At 39.2% G+C, this 20,442-nt stretch overlaps 1 protein-coding gene across 1 annotated transcript; it reads right to left on the reverse strand.

The window, feature by feature from the left end:
• LOC134648359 (inactive hydroxysteroid dehydrogenase-like protein 1) lies at positions 1-17,211 on the reverse strand. The gene is made up of 6 exons (XM_063502877.1): positions 17,008-17,211; positions 8,361-8,483; positions 2,386-2,496; positions 1,601-1,821; positions 988-1,215; positions 1-131 (listed from the first exon to the last, which is right to left on the reverse strand). The coding sequence occupies exons 1-6, from the start codon at positions 17,165-17,167 to the stop codon at positions 27-29; spliced, it is 948 nt and encodes a 315-aa protein (XP_063358947.1). The 5' UTR covers positions 17,168-17,211; the 3' UTR covers positions 1-26.
• Positions 17,212-20,442: the final 3,231 nt, after the last annotated feature.

The raw sequence follows: 20,442 nt of genomic DNA on the forward strand, positions 1-20,442 counted from the left end.
ATTTCGCACGACATTTGTGTCCTAGCCTATTGCGCCTTCTGGTTTCGTAGATACTCTTGCCGGAATCCCTGGTTGAGGTGCCAGGCGACCTTCGTGCGGAACCAGACTGGCGCCAACTGGGTGAAGAAAGCCTGCAACAGGAGGGATTCATTTAAGGTCAGTTGGCACTAAGGCTCGGAAAACGCCCGTCATTTTGAAAACAAATCATAATTTAGGATCCGTTTACGAGTCGCAAATGTTCGTTTACGGTCTACGGATGTCATTGTACAGGCCGCGTAGGCAACGGGCCAATCGCTTACGCTCCGTAATTACTGTCACTGTCACACGAATATGGAAGAGAGAGAGACAAAGCGATTGGATGGCGAAGCGATAGCGATTGTCAGCTTGGCTAGGCCGCCAGATTTATGCGTATTTTAATGCCTATGTGTATTTTAATTGGTTGCCCTGAAAACCAGCGTAAGGACATTAGTCATCGGCATATGCTGAGTGGCATCCATTTTGGTGTCTTGTACTAGAATAAGATGTATTATAGGTCAAGCATGTATTTCAACACCAAATAAACCATTTCTATTCTATTCTATTTAGGTAGTAATTACTAACCTAAATTCCATGTACCCAATATCCCGTTGTGACTGCACCCGTCCTAACATCGCCACCGCATATATCGCATTAAGCTTCAGGCGTGGGTACCTAATACCTGACTAACGGTATACCGGCCATGACCGTGACACGAAGAAGGCGCCACGTGCTAATGGTCCTTCTAACCGGATCCGTACAGTTATACTAACCTGCACTCCATGGACCCAGTACCCCGTAGTGTCCTGTACTCTTCCTAACATAGCGACTGCATATCTCGCGTATGCCTCTGGTGTGGGTACTAACGGCCCGCCGGCCAACACGGTGGCGGAGAAGGCGTTCATCTTGGTAGACACGAAGAAGGCCCGTGGCTAATGGTCCTTCTAACCGGATCCGTACAGTTATACTAACCTGCACTCCATGGACCCAGTACCCCGTCGTGTCCTGTACTCTTCCTAACATAGCGACTGCATATCTCGCGTATGCTTCTGGTGTGGGTACTAACGGCCCGCCTGCCATGACCGTGGCGGAGAAGGCGTTCATCTTGGTGGATACGAAGAAAGGCGCCACGTGTTGCACGTAGATACCCTTCGGGGCGTATTCTTCGCGGATGGCGTGCGTGAAGCTACGGAGGTACGCCTGTCGAAATAACAGGATTGTTAGAAAATATAGGCCATTGCTGATTTATGTTAGGCATTTCGCGTAGAACACATGTATCTTGGTATTATGTATTTTGGTGACAATCGCGTTTTACTTTTTGATGTTAAAACTGTCCTAACACCACCATCATACCATAAAGCGTAACTCCTGAACACCAACAACATCAACACTAGTACGGTGGTGTGGAATTCGTTTGCGTCTTTAAAACTACGAAGTACTTGGCTTTCTGATACGATAATTAATGAACTTTGAATTAAAGTACTTCACCCGACGTAAGTCTGCGTTAGAGTGACATTGCTAATGATAGGAAAGAGAGGAGATGCTGCATACGACATAGATTGATTACGCAAGAGAGAGGGACAACCTTAGTGGCTCCATACACCGCCATAAGCGGCATAGGCTGCAGCTCCGACGACGAAGATATATTAACGACGGCCCCCCGCCCCCGGGTCGCCATGTAAGGCAGCATGGCGCGGGTGAGCATGGTCGCTGCGCCTACGTTGACGATGATTAGGTCCCAGGATCGGGACGGGGGAACGCAGCACAGCTCGACGGGACATTCGTAGTTTAGGCCTACGTTGTTTACTGGAAAGAAAATTAAGAATATTCGAAGGAGGATTATTTAATTTTTATTAATCTGTAAGATTCGGGTACCCTTATGTTTTAATAAATCAGTTGTCAAGGACTCGTGGGCGTGGTGTTTCATTGAATACCTACTACAGTATTATATTATATTTTGTTTATTTTTTTGCACTTATATTTGAATGTGTAAGTCGGTCTTTATGTTTATGTTATCTATGTTTATGTAGGTATTAGGTAGGTAGGTAATAAATGTAGGTAATAAATTTACCTACATTAATTAGCTCTGTTACAATGTTTTAGAATTAGGTACCTTCTTAAATTACATCATTATCATAGCAATTAGGCACTTAAACATTAATGGCTATGGTTTAGCAATGTACCTATTAAACGTATAGGTTGATGGGTGGTTAGAAACTTTCACTTTTCGCAATGTACGAGACTAAGTAGGACCTATGGTAAGGATGGCCGAATTTTTAGTCATATTTTTTTCTTTTTTTCGAACAGACAGCACAACCAAGGCTAGAACCCACGAATTTTGAAAAGTTAAAAAACGATGTAGTATCTCACCTAAAATCCCCAAGTCTAGGTCCTTGAGCTGTTTCTCTATGTGGGGGTATATCTCGGCGCCCTGCGTGAAGTCCGCTACGATGATCTTGGTTTTCACGTGATGGGTCTGCTCTGGAAACACCAAATATTATATATAGTTCAGTTAAGATTTTGTGGGTGTGTCTGATCAAGAAGCAAAAATAACCTGTACACCCCGTTTGACGGTAATTGATAAGATAATTCATAAATTATTCGAAAAATGTACCTTACTATAATTTCTATTTAAGAACGCCTTAGCCGCTTCGACACATCTGATAGTGGCCGTACCACATATAATAAACATAGGCATACAATAAGTACCTTAGCTATCGTCTGTACGACAGTGTCACATTGTTTTAGGTAGTTATACCTCTACCTACCATCATACAAAATTGCAAGATACGAGGGGCGTTCAAAATATTCTCGGTATTGATATCTTACAACCTCTTCTAAAATTTCTTTCGTTACTGGCCGCTAAGGTTTATTCATTGACATTAAAAAAAAGTATAATTCGAACCGAGATGTTCTTTTGTTTTTCTGCAATTGCTGAACAAACATGAACATCATGTGGGAATTGACAATGTTAACTAAATTAGAACATCGATGCGTGATAAAATTCTTGACAAAACTGGGTAAAAATCAAAAAACCATAAAAGAGGAAATGGATTGTGTTTACCGTGAGTCTGCTCCTTCTTTATCTACCATTCAAAAGTGGTCAAGCTAGTTTAAACGTGGAAGGGAGAGTGTTGAAGACGACCCTAGACCTGGCCGGCCTGTAGTAGCTACTTCACAAGAAAATATTGATAATGTGGAAAAACTTATATTGGAAGATGGTCGAGTGAAGGTAAAATCTATAGCACAAGTAACCAATCTCTCTATTGGTACCGTACATGATATTATCCATGACCATCTTAATATGTCAAAAGTAAGTGCAAGATGGGTTCCGCGAATGCTGACTCGGCTTCAAAAAGACATGCGTGTAGCTTGTTGTTCCGATTTTATTGACCTGTGCGGTGAAAATCCTGATGAGGTGCTGCAAAGAATAGTTACTGGAGATGAAACCTGGGTTCATCATTATGACCCAGAGAGTAAACAAGAGTCCATGCAGTGGCACATTAAGGGTTCAGCTCATCCCAAGAAGTTCAAGGTCATCCCTTCAGCTGGCAAGGTCATGGCCACGATATTTTGGGATTGTGAAGGAGTATTACTGATCGATTATAAAGAAAAAGGTGTAAATATCACAGGACAGTACTACGCTAACATTCTACGTCAATTAAAGGATGCAATCAAAGAAAAGAGGCGAGGAAAGTTAACCAAAGGTGTTATGCTTCTGCATGACAACGCCCCCGTCCATACTGCTCATATTGCCAAGGCAGCTATTGTTGAATGTGGGTTTGAAACTGTTACTCACCCACCGTATAGTCCGGACTTAGCCCCCAGCGACTTCTTTTTGTTCCCCAATCTTAAAAAGGATCTGCGTGGAAATAAATTTTCCGATGATGAAGCATTGAAGGCGGCAGTGGAGGAGCATTTTTACACCAAAGATAAAAAATATTTTTATGCAGGATTAAAAAAAATAATTGATCGATCTTTTAAGTGTATGAACATAGGGGGGGAGTATATTGAAAAATAAAAATATCAAACTTTTCGTACTTGTTTGTTTTCATTCTCATACCGAGAATATTTTGAACACCCCTCGTACCTAACATAATATTTTATTACTTTAACCTAAATCCTCTCAAGTTATTTGTTGAAGCAATAAAATTGCCACCTGGCCAAGAGTTTAAGAGCTTCTACCTTTTTACATTGTAACAGGTGATTACCTAAATTGATTTGATTTATTTAAGACATATATATACGTACTAACGACATATACATATATGTCTTTAGTACGTTATAAGTGGCTGAGTATGGGTTGGTTTGGGCCATCACATACGAGCTGAATTAGTAAGGTTTAGAAATTTTTCGATACAAAAAGAAAAGTGCCATTAAACCCAAGTGATAATCACCTACTAATGAGATAAAGCTATATTTATTTACTCACTTTAGGTACTTAACGTAACAGGATGTTCTAAACATCAAAAAAAAATCGAAGTATCCACAAAAACTTGATTACGAGCATTCAAACACATCACGCAGGTAATTGTAAATTAAAAATAGCTAAACTTAGACTTTAATAAAAAGATTATAATCGAATAAGCTAGGTTTAAGAAACGGCCTTGGTCTTTACGGGTTACTGCAGGTCACAAGTCGCATCATACGATTTCTTGATATATTACCTGCATATAAATTAAAGAATATAGTTATTTGTTTAACACATTGCCAGCGACCCGTCGCTAGATGGGTTCTCCGTTCGTAGGTTGTAGGACTCGTAGGGCGCATTTCGCTACAAAGCGGAAAAATAACTTAATTTTGTTTTAACTAGGTATTAAAATACCTAATACTTAATAGTCTATTAAGTTAAGTATAGCCAGAGTATAATTAAGTAGCCACTACCTGCCAAAAAACATTAATTACCACGGTAAAATTAGCATAATTAAGATATACGAGGGGCGTTCAAAATATTCTCGGTATTGATATCTTACGACCTCTTCTAAAATTTCTTTCGTTACTGGCCGCTAAGGTTTATTCATTGACATTAAAAAAAAGTATAATTCGAACCGAGATAGTCTTTTGTTTTTCTGCAATTGCTGAACAAACATGAACATCCTGTGCGAATTGACAATGTTAACTAAATTAGAACATCGATGCGTGATAAAATTCTTGACAAAACAGGGTAAAAATCAAAAAACCATAAAAGAGGAAATGGATTGTGTTTACCGTGAGTCTGCTCCTTCTTTATCTACCATTCAAAAGTGGTCAAGCGAGTTTAAACGCGGAAGGGAGAGTATTGAAGATGACCCTAGACCTGGCCGGCCTGTAGTAGCTACTTCACAAGAAAGTATTGATAAAGTGGAAAAACTTATATTGGAAGATGGTCGAGTGAAGGTAAAATCTATAGCACAAGTAACCAATCTCTCTATTGGTACCGTACATGATATTATACATGACCATCTTAATATGTCAAAAGTAAGTGCAAGATGGGTTCCGCGAATGCTGACTCGGCTTCAAAAAAACATGCGTGTAGCTTGTTGTTCCGATTTTATTGACCTGTGCGGTGAAAATCCTGATGAGGTGCTGCAAAGAATAGTTACTGGAGATGAAACCTGGGTTCATCATTATGACCCAGAGAGTAAACAAGAGTCCATGCAGTGGCACATTAAGGGTTCAGCTCATCCCAAGAAGTTCAAGGTCATCCCTTCAGCTGGCAAGGTCATGGCCACGATATTTTGGGATTGTGAAGGAGTATTACTAATCGATTATAAAGAAAAAGGTGTAAATATCACAGGACAGTACTACGCTAACATTCTACGTCAATTAAAGGATGTAATTAAAGAAAAGAGGCGAGGAAAGTTAACCAAAGGTATTCTGCTTCTGCATGACAACGCCCCCGTCCATACTGCTCAATTGCCAAGGCAGCTATTGTTGAATGTGGGTTTAAAACTGTTACTCACCCACCGTATAGTCCGGACTTAGCCCCCAGCGACTTCTTTTTGCTCCCCAATCTTAAAAAGGATCTGCGTGGAAATAAATTTTCTGACGATGAAGCATTGAAGGCGGCAGTGGAGGAGCATTTTTACACGAAAGATAAAAAATATTTTTACGAGGGATTAAAAAAAATAATTGATCGATCTTTTAAGTGTATGAACATAGGGGGGGAGTATATTGAAAAATAAAAATATCAAACTTTTCGTACTTGTTTGTTTTCATTCTCATACCGAGAATATTTTGAACACCCCTCGTATACATCGAGAGGGAGAGAAGGGCGCTGTCCGTCCGCTGCAATATGTTGGCACGTAGGTTTTGGGTGCACTAAGGAAGTCAAAATAACTCTATTCAGGGCATACTGCCAGTGCTTCTACACCTGTAACCTATGGGTCAATTATACGCAGAGGACGTACAGCGCTCTTCGAGTGCAATATAATGATGCCTTCAGGATGTTGCTTGGTTTTCGAAGGAGGTGTAGTGCATCGGGCATGTTTGCGGAGGCAAGCGTTGATGGCTTCCATGCGATTATAAGGAAACGCTGTGCCTCCTTGCTCGATAGGCTGCTGGGGAGTCCGAGTAGCATCCTGAAGGTATTTGCCGGGAGGTGGGACTCACCGATGATGCGTAGATGGATCGGTCTGCACTCCAGCTTTGTAAATTATGATAGTGATAAGACAGAGGACAATTTAATTAAATTTAATTTATTTGTAATATGAATGTTGTATTCGTTTTTTGTTATTGTAACTGTAATTTAATTTTTAATATAATTTATATTCCTATGTATTAACCGAATTTGATTTAATAATGTATACTAACACATATGGGTCTTGCCTGAAATAAATTTTAATATAATTTAATTTAATTTAATATACTTGTATTAGCTAATGAATAATATATATTGTATCTAACTTCAAGCAAATGCAAAATTATTTGCAAAATGACTGTTCCGACTCATCATCTTTTTTGCTTATTCACCTAGTAACTAGGAAGTCTAATTAGGACTTAATTAGAAGATACTACCCAATGATTGTGATCATAATAATAATAAGGAGTACAATGGAATATAAATTTAAGTAATTATTTTACGCTTCTAATAGTTCTAAGTCAATTTAAATGTGAATAGCATAACAATTAATGGCGTTATTCATAAACGGCTGCTAACTTAATCAGTTGATGATCGTCGTTTGTCCCTATCTGTCGTTATGCCATAGAGAGGGACAAACGATGATCATCAGCTAATTAACTTAGCAGAGGTTTATGAATAACGCCGTGTATACAGTGACAGTGTGTGCGTCAATTTTTTTTCCTCTGTTTTTGCTTTCAAAAAATCAATTGAAAATGTAAAAAATATCTTAACAATGAAAACTTTCAATGTTTGAAAAACCTTAACCCGACTAGTTTTTTTGGTAATCTCGTCTTCGCGTCACAAAAACAAATCGATTGATTATATTCGGCTCAGTTTCACCAAATATATATGACTCCGTAGACCGTATCTAGCACCCAATAGTTTTGTTTGACTTTCCGTGGAATCTGCCAGGTAAACGAATCGTAATTTATCACGCCATAAGTACGCTACCTTTGGTAAATAATAAAAATTACTCATTCAATCAATCAGGTCAATTATAGATGGTCAAGCAGATCTTGTCAGTAGAAAAAGGCGGCAAATTTTAAAAATGTAGGCGCCCCTTGCTATCCCTTGATATCGTCCCATAGAAAATTTGAATTTTGCGCCTTTTTCTACTGACAAGATTTGCTTAACCATCTATAGATCCACGCGTTGCAACGGTACCGAGTACCGACGTCGCGCTTGCGCTCGATGTCACGCCCGAGCTAGAGTCGTTTTCCGTTTCACGACATACCAGAACATCTTTAACAATATTTGACATGCAAAAAATACTTGAGCTTGAGGCAAGAGGAAACAGGGCAGCCAATTCCTCAGGTACAAAGATGTGCTTAACACATTCAGTGCCGAAAAGCTGATCTCTTGTTTGGCTGGGTGGCAAAGAATGTGACCAAGTGTGGCGTAGGTAGAGCCCTCGCAATGGGATCAGCAGGCAGCCGTGCGTACGGAATGGCGGGCTGCACTAAATGCCAAGATAACCGATTTTGAATCTCGGCGGCGCTTGGAGCTTGATGCCAAGCGTGATAGAATAAAAGCCAGACCACCTGCGGCAATACCCTATAACTATATTAACTATGTTAACTCACATGCCCGCAATGTTCGCGAACTTTTACCAACAAGATCGGCTACATCAGCCACTTGCGAGCACAGCAGCGACAGCAACGGAGCTGACAACAGTCGCCGTGGCCGAAGTCGGCCGTGGAGTTATTAAAGTTGAGACGAATGTCGACAAATTCCCTTGGCTTACCTATCTCCTTGGCCACGGCGTGTAGTTTCTCCGGGTTGCGACTGATGAGGACGAGGTTCAGCCCTCGTTTGGCCAGCTCGAGGGAGTAATGCTTGCCGATGCCGTCCGTGCAGCCCGTCACCGCTGCAAGTAAACAATGCACATAATTAATATATTGTTTAAACTACGATTTTATACTTACACAGAAATAGGTTTACGTCTCTCTAGTGGACATTACAAGTTAAGGGCTAATTTCTGATTGAACCCATATCCATATTCGCATTTAGGTATAGACGTTGCACTCGTGGTCCCAGAGAATAAAAAAATACGGAGGCCATTTTCAACCCTATTTATAAATAAGTTTTTATTTAATTTGTTTAATGTTTTTTCTATCAATAGCAATTCCTACAAGCCCACTTTTATTAGTATAAAGTCGCAAAAAATGTTTAGTCCGTGTAAGCTGACTTTTTAATAGTGACTTTAAATATTTTCATAGAAATTTGTCATTAATAATGAAAATTGCCTCATTTTGTCATTGCAGAGAGCTTAGCCGACTCTATCTCAATTTGTACGTCACGTGCTTGAAAATACGTTTTTATAATTAATATAATTATTATACGATAGGTATAGGACCGCATATTTGCTTTAGGGTGGAATCACATCTGTCAGCATCGAGCCGCATTTTATATATGAGAAATTGCTCGTTAGTATGAAGATGCGTACGCATGCTTTCAGCTTTCCGATGCGAGTTATGCTAATTAAGCGTGCAATCGGTATTATAGCTTCAGATAGCCCAGATGCATGGCATGATAATGCATGGACGTACGACGTACCTTTATGTACAAAAACTCACTTGAGAAACAGTCAACGTACTTAAGTACTAAATGCAAAATGACCAGTAAACAATTCTGCGATGCTAAGTTTTGTAAAACCGCAAGCGGCATACTCTAGCCATAATTTTCGTTTTATACAGCGCGAGCGGGGTTTCGCAAGGCAACAATTTTGTGTCATTACGACTTACGAGACAACGAGATGGTTGAGAACGGTAAGATGATACGATAGTGAAGTTAGGTAGTCTATGTTTATTAGTGATTAGAAGACTGGTCCTTGGTCTAAGGACTGAATAATGTATATAACAACAACAAGTCGGACCAACCTAACTTGAAATGGTTTTGAGATGGACAAGGCCTCCCTAGGGCCCCAAGGCACTAAATTAAACTAAATTCTTAGTGCCTTGGGGCCCTAGGTCTCTAGATCCGGGCCTTAAATCCTAATTATAGATATAAATAGATATATGTATAGTAACCCCAGTTCAGTGCATGACCCGGCATAGCCTACGCGTAACCTACTCTTACGTAATGCACTTAGTGCACAGATAAACAATGGATCTGCCTTTCACCGTGCTTATAAGTGCACTACGAGTCACTGCACGTATATCACGACGGTGTGCAATGCAAATGGGCCCTACGTGATGTGTCACACGGTGTTTAATGAGTTTGGTACTTATACTCAGGGCCACCTGCACCATTTACTAACCCGGGGTTAACTGGTTAAACCTGGAGTTGTTATGGTTACCAGTACAATTTGACACTGGGTTAACGGTTTAACCGGTGAACCCCGGGTTTAGTGGGATGGTATAGTATGGCTCTTCTGAGGTGAACTTTTCGCTTCGAACCTTAATCTTTCAAACAAAGGCCATTGTCTCAATTATCGCAAAACCGCTTGCTCCCGACTTAGCACGTGCCAGTACAACATTCATATTGAAAAACAACCGGTATCGTCATAGTATTAAGGTTCAAATTTAATGTCACTGATATTCTAGATATTACGTTTTGGTAGTGTAGGACGATAGACCGCCCCGAAGCGATACGGCACTCATATTATTTTGATACTTAGTGTGGTGTTAAAAATGAAACCCGGTTATTTATGATAATTTTGTATATTTGTTATATAACAAAATCTAAGGTAACAATGTAAATTTAAGATTTAATAAGTTTAACATAGGTATAATCAACATTTTTCCGTGTAGGTATATAAACAGTTATACGTACTACTAGATAAAATCGTGTCATAAAAAATCAGATATAATCAATTTCTTTCTTATATTATAACCGACCTTTCTTCTGACCGTTGACACGTGACGTTTTGTTAGAAAAGCTGTACGCTTCAAAGCTCCACGTTTGCCTTATCAGTGTTTTTATTGTCACTATGCGTCGGCATCACATCAGAGGTGCTAATTTCACAGTATCGTTATTTTAAAGATAAGAAAAAATAACAATGCTTGCAGCTGCACCTTTGTAAATTATTACATTGACCACTGCAAGCTAATAATTTAAATAAAACAATATAATAAATAACCACGTTTCATTTTTAACACCACACTAAGTATCAAAATAATATGAGCGCCGTATCGCTTCGGGGCGGTTTATCGTCCTACACTACCAAAACGTAATATCTAGAATATCAGTGACACTAAATTTGAACCTTAATACTATGACGATACCGGTAGTTTTTCAATATGATTGTTGTACTGGCACGTGCTAAGTCGGGAGCAAGCGGTTTTGCGATAATAGAGACAATGGCCTTTGTTTGAAAGATTAAGGTTCGAAGCGAAAAGTTCACCTCAGAAGAGCCGTACTATACAAGTTAGGTATACAAGTGGCCCTTAGGTACCTATTACTCCTACGTGAGATGTGTAAAGTCCATCAAATTTTGTTAAAGTAAAGCAGAGTCCAGACGAGCTGGGCAAATGGACCGATTTGATCAGGAAAATAATTGGCGCCAATCTCATCTAGCGTCCACACGTACACAATTTAATCAGCATTTGCATTCCATAGATACTATTAACTTCGAAAATTGGCATATTTGTGTCCGCACCTGCTGATTTGATCGCGGAATCAAATTGGCGTTTGCGTCCGCACGTCCTGATTTGATCGGACTATTTCATCAGATTGGCGAAAAATTGTCTCGTCTGGAGTCCACTTTAGGCATTGCACAGTGTTGCCACATTAAGAAATCGGCTTCCTACCCTTATTTTCTTGGATAAAAAAATAGAATTGTCGGATACTGATGGCTGGAACGTAGTGTCATTCAATAGAACTTGCTAACTATGTAAACAAACCGCCATACTAAAATTGACACTGAATGTCAAATTACTAGTAACTTTTGTTTACATAGTTAACAGAACTTGCTAATTAGCAAGTTCTATTGAATGGCACTTTATACGTTTAAGTACATGATTCTTTGGTGTTGATTCGCACTTGCTTTGGTCGGTTTTTAGGGTTCCGTACCCGTAAAAACGGGACCCTATTACTAATACTACTGTCCGTTTGTCTGTCTGTCTTTGTCTGTCACCACGCTGTATCTCTTGAACCGTGATAGCTAGACAGTAGAAATTTTCACAGATGTATTTCTATTGCCGCTATAACAACAAATACTAAAAAGTACGGAATCCTCGGTGGGCGAGTTACTTGTCACTTGTCAGGATTTTTTATCCTTGCCTTGTAGTCGTCTTATCAACAAAGACTAGACTAATCACGATATTAAATATTGATCAGACGTAAATAAATAGTGATCATACGCAAACAAGCTGCGACTTCCGCGAGCAGAAGACTGATTCTGATTAATTTTGTTAAAGTTTTGATCTTGTTAAGACATTCCATCACAATGTATCACGCGCCACGCGCACCAATTAATGTGATCGATTGCCAATGTCGTACGTAAGTATCAAAACAAAATCAAACCCTTAACAGTTTGTTAACTCAGAATTGGCCTCCTGCCCTACAATGATGCATCTTTATACATAGGTAGGTAGTTAGACGCTATAGTAAAAGCAGTCGACCTTTGAGGTCTGCATAATTTCATATCGTATGCATCTGTCATGTTAAATAGTGGATCTGTGAGAGATCTGTGGATTCACGCTGCTTAGATGAAATTTGGTATGGAGATATAAGTATATATAAGATAAGATAAGATATAAGTTGACCAAGTGGTCAACCAGATCTTGACAGTAGAAAAAGGCGGCAAATTTGAAAAATGTAGGCGCGTAGGGATATCGTTTTATAGAAAATTTGAATTTCGCGCCTTGTTTTACTGACAAGATTTGGTTGACCAGCTATATAATTTGAGGATCATCACCATTCTACGGCGTAGAATCTAAGCAAACCAAGTCGCGCAGATAAACTAGTATTCTAACCCAATGCAGTTAGACACGGCTGTCAAAGGAATGACGTAGCGTAAATAATGCATTTAGTCGTATAATAAGGCCAAGGTTTGAACTTGGCTCCGTTCAAGTCCTTTGCCAGCGATTTCATTTTCATTTATTCCTTGCTTAGTGTGTGTACAAAAGGTCTTATATGTAAATCATTACATGTCTCAACAAACCCTGTGAGGGTATTGCAATACACTTAAGAGCTAAGAACTAAAGTACCTATACATATTACATAATAACATTTAATATACAAAGGTAATTAGTTAGGCATTAAAAATACAACCAGTTAAGTTGGGTTATATTCACTAATCTAATTATAAGAATAACCTACTCAGCCGAAGCTATTGACAATGGGCAAGTGTTTAGGATTCCTGGAGTCAGGAGATACAGATAAATGGCGTTATTACCTATTCATAAACGACTGCTAACTTAATCAGTTGATGATCGTCGTTTGTCCCTATCTGTCGTTATGCCATAGAGAGGGACAAACGACGATCATCAGCTGGTTAACTTAGCAGACGTTTATGAATAACGCCGTAAATTGTTAAATTTTGACAGCTTGTTAGGTACCTACTGGTTAACTAATCATATTTTGTTACAACCATGAAAATTGCTCGCTGATTGGAGCATGCGAATTACGAGTAAAGTGAATGCGCGCGAATGATTTCCAATCACTAAGACGATCGTCAAGGTCGTGTCAAAACCAGTTCAACCCCATAACAAGTTTGTAAATCTGAATCGGGCTCCAAGTCATTTTGTATAATTTGTTACAAATTATACAAATTATTTGTATGTCATTTAGGGTGGAATCACATCTATCAGCATCGAGCCGCATTTTTTATATACTGCGCAATTTTTTGACCCAAGCAAAACGCAGTGTAAGTAAATAAGGCTAAGGAATGACGCAGCTCCGTAAATAATCCATTTATAATTCAGACCAGAATTTCCTCTATCAATGTGTCTAATGTGATGTTTGTGGTAATTGTGGTGAGAAAAAAAGGACAAGTAGGTGCTAGTCGGACTCCACCGAGGGTTCCGTGCTTTTTAGTAGGTGTTTGTTGTTATAGCGGCAGTGCCGGATTAACCAATAAGCAAAACAAGCACGTGCTTAGGGCACCACATCTACGGGGGCACCAAAAACGTAGGCAAAAAAAAAACGCACAGGCTGCATTAGCATTGCAGTCTTAGTGGAGTATGTACCTACCTACAATATGAAGCTTTTTGTAGAAGTACCCATCTAATAACGAAAGGTCGTAGGAGTAAGAGAGTGAGAGCACGTAAGAACGTCTTCATCGTAGGCATTTGATTTGACCATACACGGAGGCCCTCAAGCTCATGGCCAAAAAAAAAATCTTGCAGATTTTTTCGACATAGATTACCGATTATATAGCGTATTTTGCTCTCTTGCACGCCAGATTTGTCGGCCAGGCCAAGTTGCTGCATAGCCGCGATCCTACGACCTAATAATTGTCAAAGTGTTATAAAAGGGGCCCCGCCGAAGCCGAAAACTATCCTATCAAGTCGCGCACTAGGAGAGTCGTGATTACATAGATTATAGATTCGTTTTCAAGCCACTCTTTTGCAGTTCGGCGTTATGTCTTATGCGAGGCCTTCCACCTCACGTCAAAGTCGATTTTCTGCCTCAATTACACTTGGGCTTGATCCAAATCTAAGCTTTCCTCTCTAGCAGCTGGGCTTTCTGCCTTGCTCACACTTCGCCATTGGTTGTAAGTATGATAACGTGCCGCGGTCGGACGCTCGGGACGTCCAGCCTTATGCGGAGCTAGGCCTTCGGCCTCGTCCAGTAGAAATGTACAATTGTCTATCGAATTGAGTTTTTTCTATCGAAAAAATTTCGCGCTCGCTACGCTCGCGTTTTCAATATCATTTTAAAGGTTACTAGCGACCCGCCCCGGATTCGCACGAGTTAACAAATATACATAAACCTTCCTCTTGTCTCCCTCCATCAAAATCCTCCTCCTATTTTGTTTTATACTAATATGTAGTGCTAGCTTTGAGAGGGAGGGGTGACATTCGGATGGCGACTGCAGCAGCATTCCTGTTGCAAAGTTACTGCTGCAGCACTGTCAATTTCCTTGATAAAATGATGTGACGGATTGAAAATGACCGTCACTCAATTTACCAAGAAAATGTAATGTTGATGACCCTAGGGGGGCACCACCTCAGGGGGCACCATGGTCTAAAAATGCTTAGGGCACCAAAACACCTTAATCCGGCACTGTATAGCGGCAACAGAAATCACGGTTCATGAGATACAGCCTGGTGACAGATAGACTGACAGACGTACAGAGGAGTCTTAGTAATAGGGTCCCGTTTTTACCATTTGGATACGGAACCCTAAATATCTATGTCTATGTCCAATTCGAAACGTCATTATAAAATAATTTTCCTTGGCGACTCAACTAAGTTCCTTGTAAGTAATTATAAAATAATTACATAATTAATTCTAACTACGTAAACCATGCTTGTAGGAGGCCTTTGGAGTACCAGGCATTATAAAATTGCATAGGTAGGTATACTTACATTTTAAGTGGATTGATAAAAAACTAAACTTGAATATTATAAAGTGTATGATGCTGCGATGTGCCAATCTAAGTATGTACAGTCAGCTGCAAAGAGAGATGATGCAAACAAATTTCTATGCCAGGGTGGTCACCTCTCTGCAGCTGACGGTACATACTTAGATTGGCACATCGCATAATGTGCGAGGTGCATGGTGGAGGAACCCCTAGTGTAAATTCCATTCGATAGCACGACGTGACGTACGCGTTTGCGTAAGTCTCATTTTTATGGGTCTCATTTTAAGTTTTCAAAACGTCCCGCTTGCCGCGATGACTTTTTGAACATGCCACAGAGAAAATCAACGTAGTGACGTAGGTACTTATCAGGAGCTCAAAACAGCGGCAGAGAGAAGAACAGAATGGCGATTACTCCACCGACAAGAGCCAGACTCTTAAGACTTATGATGATGATGAAATAGCTCCCGTTTAGCCTATTGTGACGGTTACTACGGAACCCAACACTGAGCTTGGTCCGACATACCTACTCTTGGTCAGTTTTTTTTATTTTTTAGGGTTCCGTACCGAAAGGCAAAAAAAACTGAACCCTTATAGGATCACTCGTGCGTCTGTCTGTCTGCCTGTCTGTCCGACCATCCCCTCCCCTTCATCTTCGAAACTACTACTGGGTTTAAAATTTTGAAAAAAAAATACAAATATAGTTCTTTACCTATAGATGTCAAGAAAACCTATTAGAAATGCGCAGTCAAGCGCGAGTCGGATTTAATGTACGAAACCCTTGGAACGCGGGTCGACTCGAACTTGGCCGGTTTTTTCATTTAATCCAATGACCTTGTCTCGAGTAAGTAGCTAAGGAACAAGAACGCTCTTAAATACCTGTCTTATTCTAATTGCCTGACCTTTACTTCGATTGTCATGCAAATACTCATCAAATTAAATCAAGAAACAATTACAATGGGTTTTGTTTATTTGGAGCATTGGACACAGCACCGCTCAAACATGAAATAAATACATCAATACATTACTTTAGTAACTTACAAATACACAAACAACTTAACACTTTCAGTGCCAATACAAGATGAACACCCATTCTTGCGTTCTTGGCAGTCACGAATGTGTAGGCCATCGTCCGGCAGGGGCGTGATTTTTAAATTTCGATCGATTTTCGATTCAAAAATCGGCCCCGTAGCGCCCTCATTGCGGGAACTGTGTTTTCTAATAAACCAATTTATTTCTGTACTAGCGACCCGCCCCGGCTTTACACGGTTAAGAAATTATACATAAACCTTCCTCTTGAATCACTCTGTCTAATAAAAAAACCGCATAAAAATCCGTTGCGTAGTTTTAAAGATCTAAGCGTACATAGGGACAGACAGACAGCGGGAAGCGACTTTGTTTTATACTATGTATGTAGTGATAAAACAGTATAATTCATATTGTTGTCCTACTGATTCCCCAACGTGTGGTCTTTGTTTGTTGTCACGTTTTACATTACCTATTTACTTACTTTTGACTTTATAATTCAAAACGGAAAAATGTGGCCATTTGCCGTTTAGTTGATAAAGCAAATAACGTAGACGCGTAGGTACACTACCTGTTGACTTTTATATGAGTTACCTAATACCTATTTCCCGCTACCCAAAGGTTGTTTGGACGAGATCGCTTTTTAGCAATACAACCGCCTGTTGCTAGGTAGATAAATAGGTAGTTATATTTTTAGTTTTACATGAAAAATCTATTGTTATTGGTACAATAACGAATATATATTTACTAGTTAGCTTAATTTAAATAGGTGCCTAAGTAAGTACTTCATAACGCATATTAAACATATAAAAATACACCGGCTAGGTCAGCAACAGGTTCCGAACCTGACCTAACCTAACAACAATAACTAAACATAAATCGAGCCTTAACTCACCCGCCCAAGGTCCAAATCGCTTTGACAACGGCTCCACTTCCGATGGCAGAAAAAAGGGCATCAAATAGGACGATATTAATTCCAATGGTGTCCACAGAAAGTTGAGTAAAGAGAAAAATAATACCACCGCCCCAAAAATCGCGAGAATCGTTATTAACATGACTTATTTTGTTAATACAATTTTATACAGGTTAAAAAATCGTTATATAAATGCGCCGGAGACTAAGTATAATGATTTGAAGTTTGAAAATGTTCGAAATTGGAATGTATTTGTTGTGGTTTGTTTGTAAAGACGGCTAGCGAGAGCGTCGAGGTCGCATCACGAATGGATGTAAACTGATTGTTGCTGACAGCTGACTTGTGAAGTGAATGAATGATTTGATTACTTTCGTTCGTTCGTTCATATAAAATGTAACGCCGTGGAAACGCCTACATGTATATTCATGCTTTTTAGTACCCATGCGTCTTTGCTAATGCATTATCTCCAGTTATGTCTGAATGCTCAACATAGGGCTTTCCCGATTACATTTTAAAGAGCCTGGGATCGGCTTTTGCCAATCTAGCCCCAAGAATTGACACAGGCACTGGTTTTGATAAATTTATAGGGTAAACTGTGCCTTATTGACATATGAGACGACCGGTCTGGCCTAGTGGGTAGTGACCCTGCCTGCTAAGCCGATGGTCCTGGGTTCGAATCCCGGTAAGGACATTTATTTGTGTGATGAACACTAATATTTGTTCCGGAGTCATGGATGTTTTCTATGTATATAAGTATGTATTTATCTATATACGTATGTATATCGTCGCCTAGCACCCATAGTACAAGCTTTGCTTAGTTTGGGGCTAGGTTGATCTGTGTAAGATGTCCCCCAATATTTATTTATTTTACCTAATATTTATGTACCTAGGTAGGGTTTACGTTTAGGTAGGTACTTTACTCACGATTTATTTTATGAGCAACTGACTGCAACAGCCGGGCTAGCACATGATTGGCGCGAGAGTATCTCTCGGTGAGATAGACTACCCGTCCCTCTTTTATTAGATAGATAGATACTGTCGTGCCAGTCATGTGCTAGGGGTGCTGATTGATCTGTTATCAGTAGAAACAAATTGGTAGGAACAGGTGGGAATAACAACAACATTATCAGTACCTATTAAGAGGAAATTCGTAACTTGGAACTTTCGAGACCAATCACAGTAGGTACTGTCAACAATCTCCAATCGGCCAAACCCCTATCGGAACAGCTCCAACAGGTACACCATAATTATATGGCAATTTCCTTTTACCTTAAAAAAGTACCTATTCAAAACTCCTGTTTAAAAATAAACCCATACCTCACTATTGATATATGTACTCTTAATTTACGACTTAGGTAGGTAGTTTGTTTTGCTTGAAGTGACTGACCTTCGCTGAGCAGGAAATATCTATAAGCGATGATTTAGAATTTAGAATATGTAGGTTTACTTACTTACAGTGATCTATAGCTAGATAGTAACAGCAAATATAGATAAACAAATACGATAATCCCTCTCCCCCTTAGCCCGCCTCGACGTTCGACGACGTTGTACTTCTTAGGGTAACATTCCATTTCTGACCGCAGCTGCATTACTGGTACTGAACGCGTCGCTGTTACTGTCAATTTCCATAGTAAAATGAACAGTAGTGCAGCTGCGGTTGGAAATGGACTGTCACCTTTACATTTTTTTTATTATTTGTATTAGGTATTTTTGTACAATAAAGAGTTTACTACTAATCGCATACAAATCATAACTAAGGTATTTGAACTTGATCTGACGGTTACAATGTAAAAATTAAGCGTTAAACTTATGTTCGTCAGATGAAGAAAATGCCTACAAATAAGTGTTATATTAAGTTACAGAAAAAATATAGCATTAACGTGGATAAAACGACCAAACCCACAAACTACTTAACGATTTTTTAACCCTCCACCAACCTCCCGAATTTTCCGGCTCGCTGGAAAAAAAAACTTTATATAACTTTTTTTTTTCTTATCATCTAATATTTCGATTCTAATAGGTCTGTATGACGCTCGAGTAAGTACACATTTAGCATCGTCGGCTCCCCAACTATATGAAACTGGTGGATGATGGAATCACAGTTGTGTTGTAAGCGAAACTACGTCCATAAAATTATAGGTCCATGATTCTGTCAATATTCATGAATGCTCTTTCAAACACAGCCGCGAGTGAGAACGTGTTGTCGAGACGTATTTTACATATTTTACCTACATATTTTAAAATTTGAAGATTATGTTAGTGGCCGTAATTGCTTGTGTGTTATTAGCAGCGGTAGCAGCAATCTCATCGATGGAACTGGTTTACTTGTGTAGGAATAAAAACGACCGAAATAAGTTTTTGCGATGTGGTACGTAACTATTTTTAATTTATTGGATTTTGTTTAAGAATGTTTCCGCATGAAAAGTCATTGTAATCGCGTCAAATGTGTAGATATTTTTGATGCTGACTGTACCAACATTTTTTCTAACCGACTATATAAAGTTCAATAGGTACATACGAATTCATTTCGGAAATTTCTTTCTTTTGTTATTGAAAAATTTACATTTTTGTACCGAAAATGGTAGCCGTAGCCGTATACAGACAAAAAATCACGATCCATTTTTGGATATCTATAGACAGATTACATTTCCTTGTTGACTCTAAACCTGTCAAGTAATGTGTTTGCTTGTATTTAGTTGTGTATTAACCTTGGCCGACGCCGGCGCAGATTATGTTTTTTTTTTGATAGGATATTCAAATTATTTATTATTAACCAACTTTACATTGACAGTTAAACCAAACATGCAAGTTATGGGTTACAAACGTATGTACTTAAAACTAATAATAATATATGCTTATCACTAAAATTAATTAATATTAATAGTCGTGGGCGTAGATATGGACTCTAGATAGCGGGCTGCTGTGGCTAGGAATTTCGGTTCTGTTCGTGAGAATATGTCAAGAGGGGGATTATGTAAAATAATGTTATTAATATTTATTTAGAAATTTAATTCAGGCAACAAGGCCCATATTACAAATACCTTACAGACTAACATACATATGTATATGTAATATGGTTAAGTGCGACATATAGAGGACTAGTGACTAGTGTAATTGTGCTGGTCTTGGGAATTACGAACAGGGGTGAAATGCGAGGTCTGAGAGTAGTTCTAACAAATGGTGATGGTACCTTAAAATAAACATATTCTAGTGGCAACGGAATAAATATTGAACCACGTATTAGCCTATAGTATTTTACTGTTGCAAGCTGCCTACGTACTTCAAGACTTTGATATGAGACCATTCCCAACACAAATGGCGTGGGATACACGTAGGGATAGTACCCGTGTGTTTTCCAATAGGGATATCTAATAAATGACTTTGAATTTTTTCAAGAAGAAGAATGTATTTTTTTCG

The sequence above is a fragment of the Cydia amplana genome, chromosome 5, assembly GCF_948474715.1.
Source record: "Cydia amplana chromosome 5, ilCydAmpl1.1, whole genome shotgun sequence".
Taxonomy (NCBI): Eukaryota; Metazoa; Arthropoda; class Insecta; order Lepidoptera; family Tortricidae; genus Cydia; species Cydia amplana.